The sequence below is a fragment of the Porcisia hertigi genome, chromosome 34 (genome assembly GCF_017918235.1).
Source record: "Porcisia hertigi strain C119 chromosome 34, whole genome shotgun sequence".
NCBI classification, from domain to species: domain Eukaryota; phylum Euglenozoa; class Kinetoplastea; order Trypanosomatida; family Trypanosomatidae; genus Porcisia; species Porcisia hertigi.
In genome coordinates this window covers 1,230,981-1,244,776 of record NC_090593.1, presented here as the reverse complement: position 1 = coordinate 1,244,776, position 13,796 = coordinate 1,230,981, and the positions used below count along the sequence as shown (strand labels likewise).

The 13,796-nt window shown below is 54.0% G+C and overlaps 5 protein-coding genes across 5 annotated transcripts; all 5 read right to left on the bottom strand.

Moving 5' to 3' along the window:
- Window positions 1-2,758: 2,758 nt before the first annotated feature.
- On the bottom strand, window positions 2,759-3,508 carry JKF63_01865 (uncharacterized protein; the record flags this gene model as incomplete). The annotated part of the gene is made up of 1 exon (XM_067897910.1): window positions 2,759-3,508. The coding sequence occupies one exon, from the start codon at window positions 3,506-3,508 to the stop codon at window positions 2,759-2,761; it is 750 nt and encodes a 249-aa protein (XP_067754067.1).
- A 1,230-nt stretch (window positions 3,509-4,738) lies between these two features.
- JKF63_01864 (uncharacterized protein) lies at window positions 4,739-6,586 on the bottom strand (the record flags this gene model as incomplete). The annotated part of the gene is made up of 1 exon (XM_067897909.1): window positions 4,739-6,586. The coding sequence occupies one exon, from the start codon at window positions 6,584-6,586 to the stop codon at window positions 4,739-4,741; it is 1,848 nt and encodes a 615-aa protein (XP_067754066.1).
- A 978-nt stretch (window positions 6,587-7,564) lies between these two features.
- JKF63_01863 (uncharacterized protein) lies at window positions 7,565-8,857 on the bottom strand (the record flags this gene model as incomplete). Its single annotated transcript, XM_067897908.1, has 1 exon — window positions 7,565-8,857. One exon carries the CDS (start codon window positions 8,855-8,857, stop codon window positions 7,565-7,567), a length of 1,293 nt encoding a protein of 430 aa, XP_067754065.1.
- A 1,800-nt stretch (window positions 8,858-10,657) lies between these two features.
- JKF63_01862 (uncharacterized protein) lies at window positions 10,658-11,689 on the bottom strand (the record flags this gene model as incomplete). The annotated part of the gene is made up of 1 exon (XM_067897907.1): window positions 10,658-11,689. The coding sequence occupies one exon, from the start codon at window positions 11,687-11,689 to the stop codon at window positions 10,658-10,660; it is 1,032 nt and encodes a 343-aa protein (XP_067754064.1).
- Window positions 11,690-12,808: 1,119 nt separating this feature from the next.
- Window positions 12,809-13,372, bottom strand: JKF63_01861 (uncharacterized protein; the record flags this gene model as incomplete). Its single annotated transcript, XM_067897906.1, has 1 exon — window positions 12,809-13,372. The coding sequence occupies one exon, from the start codon at window positions 13,370-13,372 to the stop codon at window positions 12,809-12,811; it is 564 nt and encodes a 187-aa protein (XP_067754063.1).
- Window positions 13,373-13,796: the final 424 nt, after the last annotated feature.

Sequence of the window (13,796 nt, the reverse complement as noted above, 5' to 3'; positions counted from 1 at the left end):
AAGCACCAGTACAAAATGTTGAAGCGAGAAGGGGGGGGGGGAGGAAGGGAAGGGAAGGGAAGAATGCACTTGAGTAAAAACTGAGTAGTGCTTCAACGTGGTTCTGAAGATGCCTTCACTACCAGCATGCAAGCCCCCTGAAAAACTCAGCTTCTTTGCTAACAGACAGACACACACACACACACACACACGCACACAAAGACCACGGATACAGCAAACACGGGGAAGCGATGTAGCGCCAAAGGGGAATTCACAACAGGATCAATTCACGTGGGCGAGAGTCTATAAAAAAAAACAGGAGGAGGAGGAGGAGGGAGGATTAAGTCGCAACAAAAGACAAAAAAAAAGCACGACGGGGTAGGGAGGGGGAGAGTCCGGAATGAAGGTGCGCGTGTGCGTGTAGAATGTCTTCTTTGATCGAAACACATGCAGGGGATTTCCAAGATGACGAGAAACGTCCCCGTCCCTGAAATCACACACAAAAAAAAACACACGTAACCTTAGCAAGGCTCACGCATCCGGAAAAAAAAAGGGTCGACCCAGGAAGGGCAATGTAGAGAGTATGGACAACCAAAAAAATATAACCAGCACCCCCCCAAAAAAAAAGAAAAAGAGGTGGGGGAGGGAGGAGGGGTTGACGAACAGATGCGTACAAAAAAGCAGATAAGTTAACCGAAGTCGAAAATGCACAACAACGGATTCGTGAGAATAAAAAGCGTGAAAGAAAGAAACACACACGTACGCACACGCACACACACACAAATAGCAGATGTACGATTGGTGCCGTTGGGGGGAGGGAGGGGGCAAAGAGAGACGTTCTGAGAGGGGGGTACTCGAGTTGGATAAAACCAGCAGATCTTCCACACACACTCTCACCCTCTCACTCAAAATAGAAACTGATGCCGTCCGACTACCTTCCTGGCCGTCTTTTGCGCACGATCCAGTACACACCAATAGATGTGTATGTGTGTGCGTGTGTGTGTTTCCCGGGTGGGACTTTTAAAAAACGAAAGTCCCAGCGCGAAACCTCCAGTTCAGAGATGGAGGTGTTGTCGTGTGTGACGCAACCTCAAGTGCATCACACGAAGCTCTCCTCCTCCCCTCTCCCTTTGCCTGTTTACCTAGAGGTGAGTAGCGGTGCCAAGGACCTCAAAAGCAGATGGGTGGGTAGAGAAGAAAACAACGGAACGAGGTACGCACGTTGCCTATGTTGTCGCACCGGCGTTGCAGCGTAGTCACTTAATGTGAATTCAGAGCGAAGGCGCTATATGCCGTGTAACGTGCTGGGTTGCGTACAGGCGAACCGCCGTGCCGTCTCCACGACCGCTGTGACACCGGTGTCAACGTTCCGGGGATGCACAGGAAAGTGGGCAGGAAATTCTCCTCCGTGTTTTTTTGTGTCAGTTCTCGTTAGCTTTTCCGCCAATCGACTCTGGTGCAGGAGGGAGTGGAGAAGGTTGTCGAAGAGAAGTGCAGCAAAAATCCTCCGCCCCAGACGACACACGGCAAAGAGACGCAACAATAAAGGCTGAAAAAAAAACCTTCTCCCCCACACCAACAAACGGAATGGTGAAGCGCGACACAAAAAAAAAAGAAAAACAGTACAAGGCAATTCAGAATGCACGGGATCGAAGCGGAAAGACCGGCTACGACAGAGTTAGAGCAGAGAGCGAGGGCTAGAGCTAGAATCAACCGTGTATGTGTGTTTGGTGGGTGCGTGAATCTTTTATTTCTCGGAGTCGGGTATGTGGGGGAGTGGGAGGAGTAAAGGTAAAGTAACGCACAAGGATTTGCCAGAAGCGCTCAATACACACCACTGCTCTGCCAGAAAGGTGGGGGGAGGGAAGGGAACATATACCAACGACGAATGATGTCGTTATGACGAGAAATAATGCAAGCCATAAAAGTTAGAAAACAAAATGGGGATGGGGGATGGGGGATGGGTTGCGGGAAACACGCGGAAAGAGTACCGCAAATCAGCAGGAGCAGGAGAAAGGCGGGGGGAGAGAAGAAAGGGAAAAGGGAGTATGCGTCGGCGATGGGATAAGATGATCTGAAGACATTGCTTTGTAGCACAAAGCTGTAGCTGCGTGCTATTCAAGAGGGGACACTGATGTTGTGCTTCCATAGACATATTTCCAGAGGTGTTTTTTAGAAAGGAGATGCGTCCCCAACGCGGAGGGCGAAAGCAGCATCATACGAATCATACACACACACACACACACACACCTGCTTCCCCCTCCACATAGTGGGGCCTGCCATCATCGTCCTGTTTTTTCTTTCGAGTGTGTATAAAAAGTGCTTCCTCGCACCAAAAACAGAAGGTGAAAATGCCTTTAAGAAAAGTGTGTGGGGGAGCGAGAGACATCGTATCGAAGCGAAGGATAAGATGAAAAAGCGAGGAGGTAGGTAGGCGCACAAGACCGGCAGCGATAGAAGACCAGCCAAAAATAAAAACAGGGGTCAAAAATGTGCACTGCTGCCTGCCCCCGAAAGCTCACACTGGGGCCTCTGTTTGTGTGTGCACGTACTCATTCTTGTGGTACTTGGCTCTGCAGCCCTCCATCACTCGTCGCCAAAAGATACGCAGGCAAGGACATGGTCGACCATCTGTGGTGACGGAGCACAAAAAAAAAACGCGAGCTCTTGTTGACGCACGCGAGGACATGCAGCGCTGCACGTGCGCACTCGTAGAACACAGGTAAAACAACACAACAAGAAAGTCGCTATTTGTAGTGCGCCACCCATGCGCATCGCCTCAGAAAGTCCCTTTCCGAGTACTGCGGGCGAGGCTGCTCGACAGGCTCTTGGGTTTGTGCGACATGGAGGAGCGAGCCTCGGTGCGCGCCTGCGTAACCTCGTCGGCACGCCGCTTCATGCGCAAGTCTCTGGGTATGATCGGAACAGGTGACGGTGCCGTGAGAAATTCGGCATAATCCTGGGCGAATTCCCGCAGCCCGCCTGCGATGATGGCGGCATTGTCAATGCCTTTCTGGAACATTGTATTGGCTAGTGGCAGAACCGCCTCTTCCTCTAAATCGTAGAGCACGATAAACATGTTCTCCTTGTTTTTGTAGGTGTACATCTCTGGCAAAAACGGATTGGTGGAGTGGTGCAACTTTATTTTCGGGTAGTGTAGTGCTGTCTTGATGTGGCACGACTCGTAGTCCTCTACTCGGCGGCAGTCGAGCAACAAAAAACTCATTGCTGGTTTGCCGTCTGCGTTCCCGATACCGCCGTACTCATCCATCGGTCGCGCGAAGCCGCCATCGTCCAAGACAGACTTGGGCTCTTGGCGATCAAGAAAGTCGGCGATGGAGTGTGTGCTTAGCCGTCGAAACAGCTCGCCAGGCTGCTTCTTTGTTTTGACCACCTTGTCGCGCATATACTGCGCAAGCTCGGCGGTCATGCCGGACTCCACAACGGGCTTCACAGCATTGTACTTTGGATTCACAACTAGACGTCGGTTGAGAACATCCTTGTCACCAATGGCGGGATTGATGCTCATGATGGGCTTCGAAGAGGTAGACGGGGGAAGTGGGAGGAGAGAGAAAAAAAAAATGCGTTAAATGGGGGAGTGCAGCCCCGCGCCTTTCATGCGATGGCAGCGTATATCAGTTATATGAAAGAATGGAGAGCGAGATTTGTGTGTGTGGGGGGGGAAGGGGGAGGGAGGTGAGGGAGGTGTCTGATATGCAGGCGCTAAAATCAAACTCTCACCACACAATGAAGAGAGCGCGCGCGCCCAGGTGGTTAGGTACGAGCGTTTTCTTTTTCCCCAAAGAGAGAAAAGACCGATGGGGCCAAGAGAGAAAAAGAGAAGAAGCAACCACCCATGAGAGAGAGGGGGGGGAGGGGAGGAGAAAGCGCGAGTAATCCTTCCTTGAGCAGAAAGGGTTTTGAGAGAACAAGAATGGATTTTTGAAGGTGTAGGACAGTGTGCAGATTCCAAATGGAAGAGGAGGAAGATGGAGGGGGCGGGGGCGGGCCCTATGCCAACCCCTATTGATGGCGGTGGCAGTGGGGGGGGGGGGTAAGGCGTAGTTTTTCCACGTGCGCCCTATGCAAATATCGACCACAATAGCGCACAAGGCGCTAGGTAGAGTGCCGCTCGCCTTCTATTCCCGCAGATCATCGGCTACTTGCGCGGCACTCTGGTGCGTGTTCAAGCGGCTGCGTGTGATTCCCTTTGTAATGATCGAGTCTATCACCAACTAGCCAGAAATGAGCTGGAGTTGCGTTCGTTTCGGGTGTGACCGCGTTGCCCGAGTTCACCAAGGATAAGCTGCACTTCTTATCGTTCTACCTTCTCAACACACCCACACGAGAGAGAAAGGGGGAAAAAATAAAGGTCAACAGCCCACAGAAAAAAGAAAAAAAAAACAGTTGATGAAGGGGGGAGGGGACCAGGAACAGTGAAGCGCACATAGTTGCGGGGGCGGGTAAACGCGAAGGCGTGAGTAAAACAATTCGAAGAGGGGGGAGGGGGAGACACGATCATACACCCGCCCCCTTCGCCGGACAAAAAAAAATCTCTAGAGCGGGCACACGTCAGCCGGTTACCTAACCTTTTGTTTCGTTTTCGCCACCTTGACCGAGACACACAGACACACACACATCCGACTGATCAGCAAGTCGGAATGGTCGTGTATCGCCTTTCCGGGCGGACCAAGCTAAAAACGACAACAACAACGAAAAAGAAAATGAATTCAAATGGGTCATTCCTTGGCTACTTCACCTACAGTTGTACTGTGACCATCGGGGTTTCGTGTACACCTTGATAGAAAGTATTGACATGGTGCGACGGGTTGGCACAGTAGTAGAGAAATCCCTCATGTTGCTCCGCTTGCGTGATCACTGGTGGTGAAGGCAGCCTTGATAATGCAGCAGTTTTTTCTGACGCCCCCAACGCAGTAAGTTCGGTCGGTATTGCCTTCGGCGGCGGCGGCGACGACGACGCCGCGGCCCTCTGCTGCTGCTCCTCCGCCGCGCAGCCTTCTTCGGTGCGGGATGCGGCAGCTACGGGGGTTCCCGCACAACTCAACGGGACTTTCATTTCTGCAGATAACTGCACCGATCGAGCAAGCATATTAGGCACCAGTTGCGACGACCGGGTCGCATGGTTTGTGTATGTACGCCTCGCCAGCGGGGTCAAGGACTGGTTCGACGTCGCTGATGTCAGCGCTGGGGTGGACCTCGGCGAGGTTGCGTTGACCCCCCCTTCCAGGGCAGCCGCCGCAGCCGACCCACTCACCCCCCCCTCGCCGAAATCGGGAAACAGTGGCAATGTGTAGTTTGACCGAGACCCCTGATGCGCCTTTTCCCGCCCCGCTACCAGCACCGCGGTGGGTGACCGCTGGAGAACATCCGCTGGCCGCGACGTCGGCGCTGACTCGCCCATACCCAGCAGTAGCTCGAGGTGACTACTGTTGATGGAGACGATGCTAAGTTCCTGCTTCGACAAAGAACACAACTCTACCTTACCGTTCGCCTTTCGGTCCAATGCCTCAGGAACGTCGTCGGTGGTGGTGTTGACAAGACTTGTGACCACCGGCAATGACAGATGTTGCTTGTTAGCAGACAAGTTTGCTGGACGCGCCGTGCTTGTGACACCTCGCCACGACGAGGCTGGGGTGCCAGGGCACGATGTGGGAAGAGGTGCACCGGACGGGTTGCTAATGCGGCCCTGGATGCTGCGGTTCGAGAAGTAGCTACTGTTGAGCAATGAGACATCGCGCGGCGTGTAAGGGAGATTCCTAGACGGGCTTGGGGTCGCCTCAAAGTCGGCTAGTCCTCGATCACAGACATCGTCAAAAGTCTCTTTGCTTGCTGGCGTAGCTCGTGCGGAAGAAGTCGATGCAAGGGGACCATGGCTTGGTGACGTGCACGATGCCTTTGGCGCACCCATGGCGCTTCCCTCGTGGTGATGGTTCGCGAAGTGTCGACGATCCCGCAGCAGGTCCTCCCTCACCCTTGAAGTAGACAGCAACTCGGCCGCCGCCGTGCGATGAGCCTCTCCACGGTGACCAGCGGCATCTCGGTGAACCCCCGAAACGGTGTCGCTGGTCACCGTGGAGAGGTCATCACCTGGCCTGTGTTGAGGTCGCATTCCGTCTAAAACATCCTCAGCTATCAGTTGGCGTCGCAGCTCTTGCAGTGCTGCCAACTGAGGCGCCCGCAGCCTCTCTTGGTTCTGAAAGGCAACGAACGCTGCCAGCTTCTCTTGCGACGTGCCGAGTCCCACGGCCATTTCGCTGAAACTGCGCAACGCAGACTGCATCAGTGCTTCGTACCCTTTGGTCGTTGAATGGGGAAGTGAGCGGAGCATGTGCGGCTTCCCGAGGACGCAGAAGAGGTGCTGCTTGAGAGAAAACTTCTGCAAGGTGACCTTCGGATTCACACCTCTCAAAGCACATGCGCGAAGGGAACGAGGGGAGTCGAGAAGCGGCGGCGGTGGTGGATCGCGCAGAGTCTCGAACTGCCTGCACCACGCATCTTGCAGCCCCTCGATTGTCTCCAAGTTCACCCCGGCCACCTCACCTGATTGGCCCGACATTGATGCACCCCGTGACGCGTTTCGATACATAGTAACCCTCGAAGTGCCCGTGTGTGTGTGTGTGTGTGTGTGGTGGAGGTAGGGGACGGGGGGGGGGATTCTGTGCAGGGTTCGGCAATTGCAATTTCAAACAAAAAACGACACGCAGGAGTCAACCCTGGTGAATGGCCTGCGCATACTCGGGGAAAAAAAACAAAGAGATGAGAGACGGGAGAAAAATGAATTGACAATTGGAAGGCAAAGAAGAGAACAACGATCTCTCGAGTGGGGGCTGCTTGCATTTCCCCCCCCCAGGAGAGTCAAGGAATGGAAACAGTGATCACAGCCTTTCAGAGGAGGCGTGGAGTGCATGCTCGTGGGGCACTCTCTCAAGTACGAATACCCGAATCAAGCCGAGATAAGGTGTGGGCACCTCTCTGAGAAACAATCGGGCACGCATACCCGAATAATAAAAAGACCCCCCCCCCCCCCCCGAAAAAAAAAAAACGACGTTCCCCTGAAGACGACGCGCGACGTGGAAGTCATGTGTGATTGTATTTTGTGGCTTTTCCGTGTCCCCCCCCTCCGTTTGGCGAAGCGCAGAAGGCGCTGGGAGGGGGGGAGGCAAAGAAAAATACGCCTCATCTCCTGGGCATTGTGCGCTGTTTAGCGAATAGCTCTACGACGTACTCGACCGTTTCTGCTTATCCATTTCTTGCATCACCTGTTTTGACGCAGTTAGCACAACTATCATGGAATGGCAGCGCCGCGAAGGTGAGAAGCTCCGCATCTCAGGCCTAGCGATATAACCTTTACCGCCTGATTCAGGTGGAGTCTGTGTTACTACTATTAAAAACTGCTGCGTCTCCTTTTTTAGGCGTGTGTAACACCGCTGTGGTGGTAACTGAGCAAGGCAACCCTGGCGCCCGGCGGTGGCAGGGGAAGGGGAGAAGAGCAAGACACACTAAAGTAACGGTGAGATGAGCAGCTAAAGAGCACGTCTTATACACATAATCGATTCCGTTCGCGTCATTTGGGTAAGCAAGGAGTCGGAGGTGATGCTGAGTGCACTTGGCGTGCCTTGCGGCTTATGATCCTTTTCAATGTTCGCACAGTGGTGCGGCTCAGTGAAGTCTCCCGCACTGTCAGTCGGCATAGCAGCGGCAACAAAGCGGCAAATTTCTTGAGAGAGACAGCCACCTTGTCGGTGATCATCGTGTTGCCACTCAAATCCATCACCTGCAATCTACGCAAGTACGTGCGGCAAAACAGACACAGCACCCGTACTTCGTCGTCGTCAAGACGCGTCTTGGACAAGTTGAGTGAAACCACGGTGCTGCGGCACACCTCGAGAACACCGAGCAGTACAATAAAGTGGTGTCGACTCTGCCCAATTTCAGCACAACCGCTAAAGTCCGCATTCACCTCGTACGGTGTGGTGTTCATCTCGCGCAGAAGCACAAGTGTCCGGGGAAAAGACATCCAGACCCGCCCCGCGGAAGCGTTAAGAGGAGCTGATGGGGTGTGTGGATGGTGTAACATCGGTGATGATCGGCTTTGCGCTGAAGAAGAGCCCGTGGTGGAACTGAGAGAATTCTGCACGCACTGCGAGAGTCGGTGTCGCACAGTGGCGCTTGGACGGACATCCATGACGTTGCAGCAGCGCTTGTAGCGGCGCTGGAGCCACGCCGAAGCCTCGTCCACATTGAGGGTAGGATGCTTTAGCACGTGTGTCTCGAGTCCTTCTTCTTCTTCGGCCATCTCACTCTCCTTGCAACTCATAAAAAAGCTCGCCCTCGCTTCTTGTGACCTGCTCGTCTTGAGCGAGAAGTGCAGGGGGCCTGGCACGGACGGCGACAACGTGTAGGGTACACCGGAGGGGGTTTGGATCAGATATGGACTAACAGCGATCAACGCTGAAACTTTTTTCTCGCTGTCTGGCAGCGAGGATGAAGCCTCGGCGAGGCGCATCACCGCCTCGCCGTAGCGGCGAGCACGCACCTCTGAGCGGTGCTGCAGACTTTGAGCGACTGCATTCCTGGCCAGCGCGCATGCTATCTGGGAGTGTGCACACAACTGTTCGGGTGTACAGATACACGCGAGATCCTCAAGAGAAAGGGGGTCGTCGGTAGTTCCGCTTCTGCGTGCCCTATCGCGCGTAACTTGCTTCTCCTGCAGCTGCATAACCATGGAAAGGCCCGGGAGAGGGGATGCGCTTTCCTCTCTCACATGGCGGCGAACGCCATTCTCAAAGACAAATTGGATAGCGTTGCCAACGCTGTAGCGGGGTAGGCTGAACTCCGATCGGGCTTGATGCCCCATTCGTACTGCCGTACACGCTCGTAGCGCAACTTACACCTTGACCTCTCCGCTACTCATTACATACCGTGCGCTTATGAATGCCCCGTGCGAGAGAAAAAAATGAGAGAGGCGCCGGTGTAAAGCTAGCCCATCAATGGAAAAGAAAAAGACGCTGATGTGATTGGCGAATGCGTGTAGGCGACCGGCACGGAAACACGCGACGGATGAATGAAGGCACACACACACACACACACACACACACAGACACAAAGTCCTGAGAAGGTGTGAATAGGGACAGAGGGAAGGGTGGATTGGAGGGGTGGGGGGCCTTTCGGCAAAGAGAATCCGAGAAGAGAGGGAGGGGGGGGGGGGGGGTAGGCAGAAGCGCGCGCGAAAAAAAAAATGTACAAATTGAGAATGGAGAAAAAAAATGAAGACACACACACACAGTTAAGGGGGAAATCCCCTCCTCCTTCCCCTGCAGATAAAAGCAATGCTGCACAAAAAAAAACTGGGAGTATAGTTGTTTGGCGTCGAATTGAAGAAAAAAAAAACTTGAGAAAGCAATGACCCACAAAGCGAGACTTTTAGACGCGGTGTGGCGACACACCATATAGTCCTCCCTCGATGTATTCAAGTTTAATTTTTGGGTGATTTGGAATGTGGATAGAGGTGGGAGTGTCTACATGATCACAGGAAGAGGAGGAGGTAATGTTGATAGTGGAAGTGGGGAGAGTATGAAGCGGTGAGAGATGCCCCCGTCACACTTGAGGGGCATGTAGCATGCCGCTGGTGAAAAGCAAATCACTCACATTTTTCTTTTTTCTACAGAGACAGGTGCAACTGTGTCCCAAATCCAGTCCAGAGAAAAGAACGGGCCACACAAAACTGGCAGCTCTCGGAAAAGATGAAAGGACACTGGCGGGTGGAGGACCCAGCGTCACCGTTCCCCTGCGACGTAAAAGAGTTGCCCACACGCTACGTGTATACGAGCACCGTAAGGAGGAGGATAAAGAGAGCACCGAGACGCGGCGACTGAGCAGCCTCGCTTCCCAAGCACATCCGTCCCCCGCCCACGGGGAAAAAAAATACCCTTCGGAGGGGGGAGTCTTTTTGCTGTACAGACGTGAGCCGCCTCTCGTCGATGACACCCACACTTTTTTTTTTCCAGAGTGTCCGCGACACGTACATCACTGTCGACAAAAGAGTAAACCATGAAAAAATACGGCAACAAGACAACGGGGTGGGGGGAGAAGGGTTTTGGCTGTGTCCAGACGCAAACCGGGCATCCAGACGGAAAGGAGGGGAAAGGAGTAGAACATACACCAATGAAATAACGTAGGAGGTGACAGCACATCTATCCACGATCACAAGCTTCATTTGCCGTGATACATCCACCTGCACGCCCCTCTCGCCTGCCCCTCCCCCTCGCATATCTCAACTTGTGACGCTCTCCCCCTCCCCCTCCCCCTCCCTCCGCCCTTGGCCCGCGTGCGGCCCGGTGATATATTGTACATTGGCGTTACAGAGAAGGAATGGACGCCCAACGCTACGGAAAAAAAAAGACCTCCTTTTATCAGCGTTGACGTGCTGCCCTGTCCTGCCTCCTTTTTTCTCGTGTTGTAATGTTGAACGCACGACTAAAACCAACAATATGCGAGAACCACGTTGCGGTGCGGTACGCCTACAGCCTTACAAAGAGGCGTACACGCATATCCAAAGAAACTGAAGGAGAAAAAAAGGGGGGGCCCAAACAGACACACGCACACACGCCAATCGATGCATAGACAAGGACGGCTCCCATAGGTGTCGGTTTCTTTCCTACCGCTGAAAAAACATTCTTGTGTAGATTAGCCCGTCACCGGGTAAATCGCAACAGTGTACCGCGTTACGGGCTTCACTGTCTCCGTAACGCGCACGAATCGACTTCGGGTAAAGCTTCTTCGCAATGACAATGTCATATGGCCCACAAGCTTTGCGTACAACGTCCACTACGTTCACCGTTTCATCTAAGGAGACAAGCTGCAGTACCCAGTTGGTGCCCGTGAAGCTGTTGGCAGTCCCTTCCAGGTTCGGCAGAACGCCGTGATAGGGCTCAACGAACTCCCGAGCGGCCACAGTACTCATGGAGATCGTGGTGAGTGCCGTGGGCTCTAGTCCGACATCTAGCAGCCCCTGGATAGCTGCTCCGCACCGTCCGGAACTGATCAGGTGCGGCTTTAGTAGAACCACCGAGACATTTGGCTCGTCGAACACGGCCAGCGGCTTAGCCTTCGCAACTTCGACCAGTCGGGACCACAAAGCAGCTTGCGCTGCATCCTTGGCGGTGCAGGTGCCGATTGCTCGCTTGACAAAGTCAAACCCCTTCGCAACTGCGTCGATCCGAGTGCACCGTGCTACGACCAACCGAGTATTCTTCAGCTGCTCTGGTAAGTCGAACTCTGAGACGATGTCTGCCCACACCCAGAGCATCTCCACAACGGCAATGGTGAAGCGACACTCCTCCGTCAGCATCGCCAAATAGCGACCCAGGGACTGGAACGCCTCCTCGGCGATGAGCACCGTCGTAGTCTCATTGCACTGAGCGCACAGCTGCCGCGTCACCTCGTCCGCGAATGCTGTGATCGTCGTCGGCTTGCCAAACAGCATTATAGTTGAGCCAAGCGTGAAGGCAGAGACGGGCAAGTCGACGGCGGTGCGTTGTAAATACAGCCGACCGCTCGGTGCCTCCATTAGCTCCACCGTACCGCTTTCGTAAAAGTAGCGCACAATCAGATGCCGCGGTTGTGGTGCGCCCGGGTCCTGCTGCTGAGCATGGAAAGCCATGCGGGGGTCTAAAGTGGATGTAGCCATGGCGACGTGCAAAGAGCGTGATGACTCTTCTCTATCCCAGATGCACGTAACCCTCTGTGTGTGTGTGAGAGAGAGTTTGTGCGCGCACGCCTCTGTGTCAGTCGTCTTTCAGTGTATCGACGTCTCTTGATTGTTGCTGGGGTGTCTCAAATCCACCGGACTCCTTTAATGTGAGATGAAGTTGGGGGGATAACATGGGCGGTGATTCATTGAGGAGATGAGTGTAGCCTTGACAACGATATGCCTCCCTGCCCCACCGGGGGAAGGGGAGGGACAAGGGGAGGGGAGGGGGAGGGGGAGGGGGGTCGTCATGTAGTGCGGGACCGTTTCAGCCACGACTTCTTTCCATCTGCCCCGGCAAACGCCGAGCTTGTCACTTTACAATGACACAGACACGAGACGAGCCTCGCTCTGCCTCACCAAAGATCGCCCAAAACATGCCCGACACGCCGAAAGGTGGGAAGGGGGGACCCGCAGTCTCTGAGTGCCTGTGGGGGGGAGGGGGGGTTCTCGTGAAGATTGAGCCGGTGGAGTAGTTCACTGCATAATGACACAACGCGGCACTGCTGAAAAAGTCATATGCAGAAAGGTGAGAAAGTGTGTGCGGGCTTTCTGAGAGAGGGAAGGGGGGGGGGAAGCATCTGAACACAATGAGACAAGTTTCTAGAAATAAAAAAAATAGTCCGTTCTACCCTGCGATATATCAACGCACCCGGGGAGAAAACATCTCTGTATCGAATTTCCCGCTAGATGTGCCATTGACGGTGCGCAGAAATAACGCAATGAAGCGTCGACGTATAACGCGTGCAGCCCTGATCTCGACAAAAAAAAAGCATAACGCAGGGAAGCAACTCTCTCGATGTGCCAGGCGGGCCTACTTGGAATCTGACCGGCTCGAAACACGCGTGCTTGCGCAACGAGCCACATTGCAGGCGCAGTAAAACGGCAATGAAAGTGTGATGGGGATGTTGCAGAAAGAGTGTGTGTGTGTGTGTGTGAAGGGGGTTGAGAGGGGGGAGGGAGGAGGGGATACTGGGTGAGTTGCCTCGGCCGCTTTCACCCCACCGTGCACACCCCCTCTCTTTCCCTAGACTGTGCTGCTCGCTTTCTTTGGCATGTTCACCGAACGCGTTTCGCTATCTTGCGGAGTCGATCTACTTCCATTTGTGTTCGCTTCACCTCAAACTCCAGCCTCTCCCGCTTGCGGGTCAAGTCCACAAGCTCGCGATGGCGCTGCTTATTGAGGCTTGCGTTCTGCTGCATTTGATCTCGGAACTCCCTCATGTCAGCCGAGCTCTTGGCAGACATACTGGACACTGTATTTTTCAGTTTCTCTGTTCGATCGCGGAGGAGGTTTATTTTATCCGTGTCGCGTGCGCGCTGCTCGTCTAGAAGTTTCACACGAGCATCGAGTTGTTCCACATCCTCTTTTTCTCTCCGCAAGTAATGCAGCAGCGCGTCGACGATCTCAGGTGGTAAGCAAGACGCAGACGCACATGTGAAGTCTCTTTTCAGTTGTGGGGGACCTCGAACGTCGCTGTCGCTCGCACAGCCCAACCCCTGGAGCATCTCGTGCAGGGCGACCACGTTCATGTTGACGCACTCACTCTGCCGCACGCGGTGTCCCTCGTCGACATCGGCGCATTCCGGGAACCGCTGGTCGACTAGTGAAACGTCCTCCATACCTCTATGGGTCGATGCACTGTGCTACGAGAAGATGCAAGCACGCCAGAGAGAGTAAAACACAACTCGTTTCGTATGTGTGAAAGGGAGGGGAGGGGATCACCCCAAACTACAGTAGCCTTGACAAAGGTGAGGAGAGTAAAAGAACCGTATCCATGTGGGCCAGGAAGAACAGAGAGTGGAGGAGGAGAATTCTGGGCTACAAAGAACACATTCTGAGAGGCGTCAACGCCGAGGCTTGTCTCTGCCCTCGCCGCCACAATCGCACGGGGCTCGTCCCCTTTGGAGATGCCAGAAACTCAGTCAGACGCATGCGTCACCGACTACGGCTCTAAGGCTCTTCTACGAATGAAGACCTTGTGCACACATGTGTACCCACCTCACCATCGGCCACAGCTCACCGTACAATCAGAAAAAAAGGCTT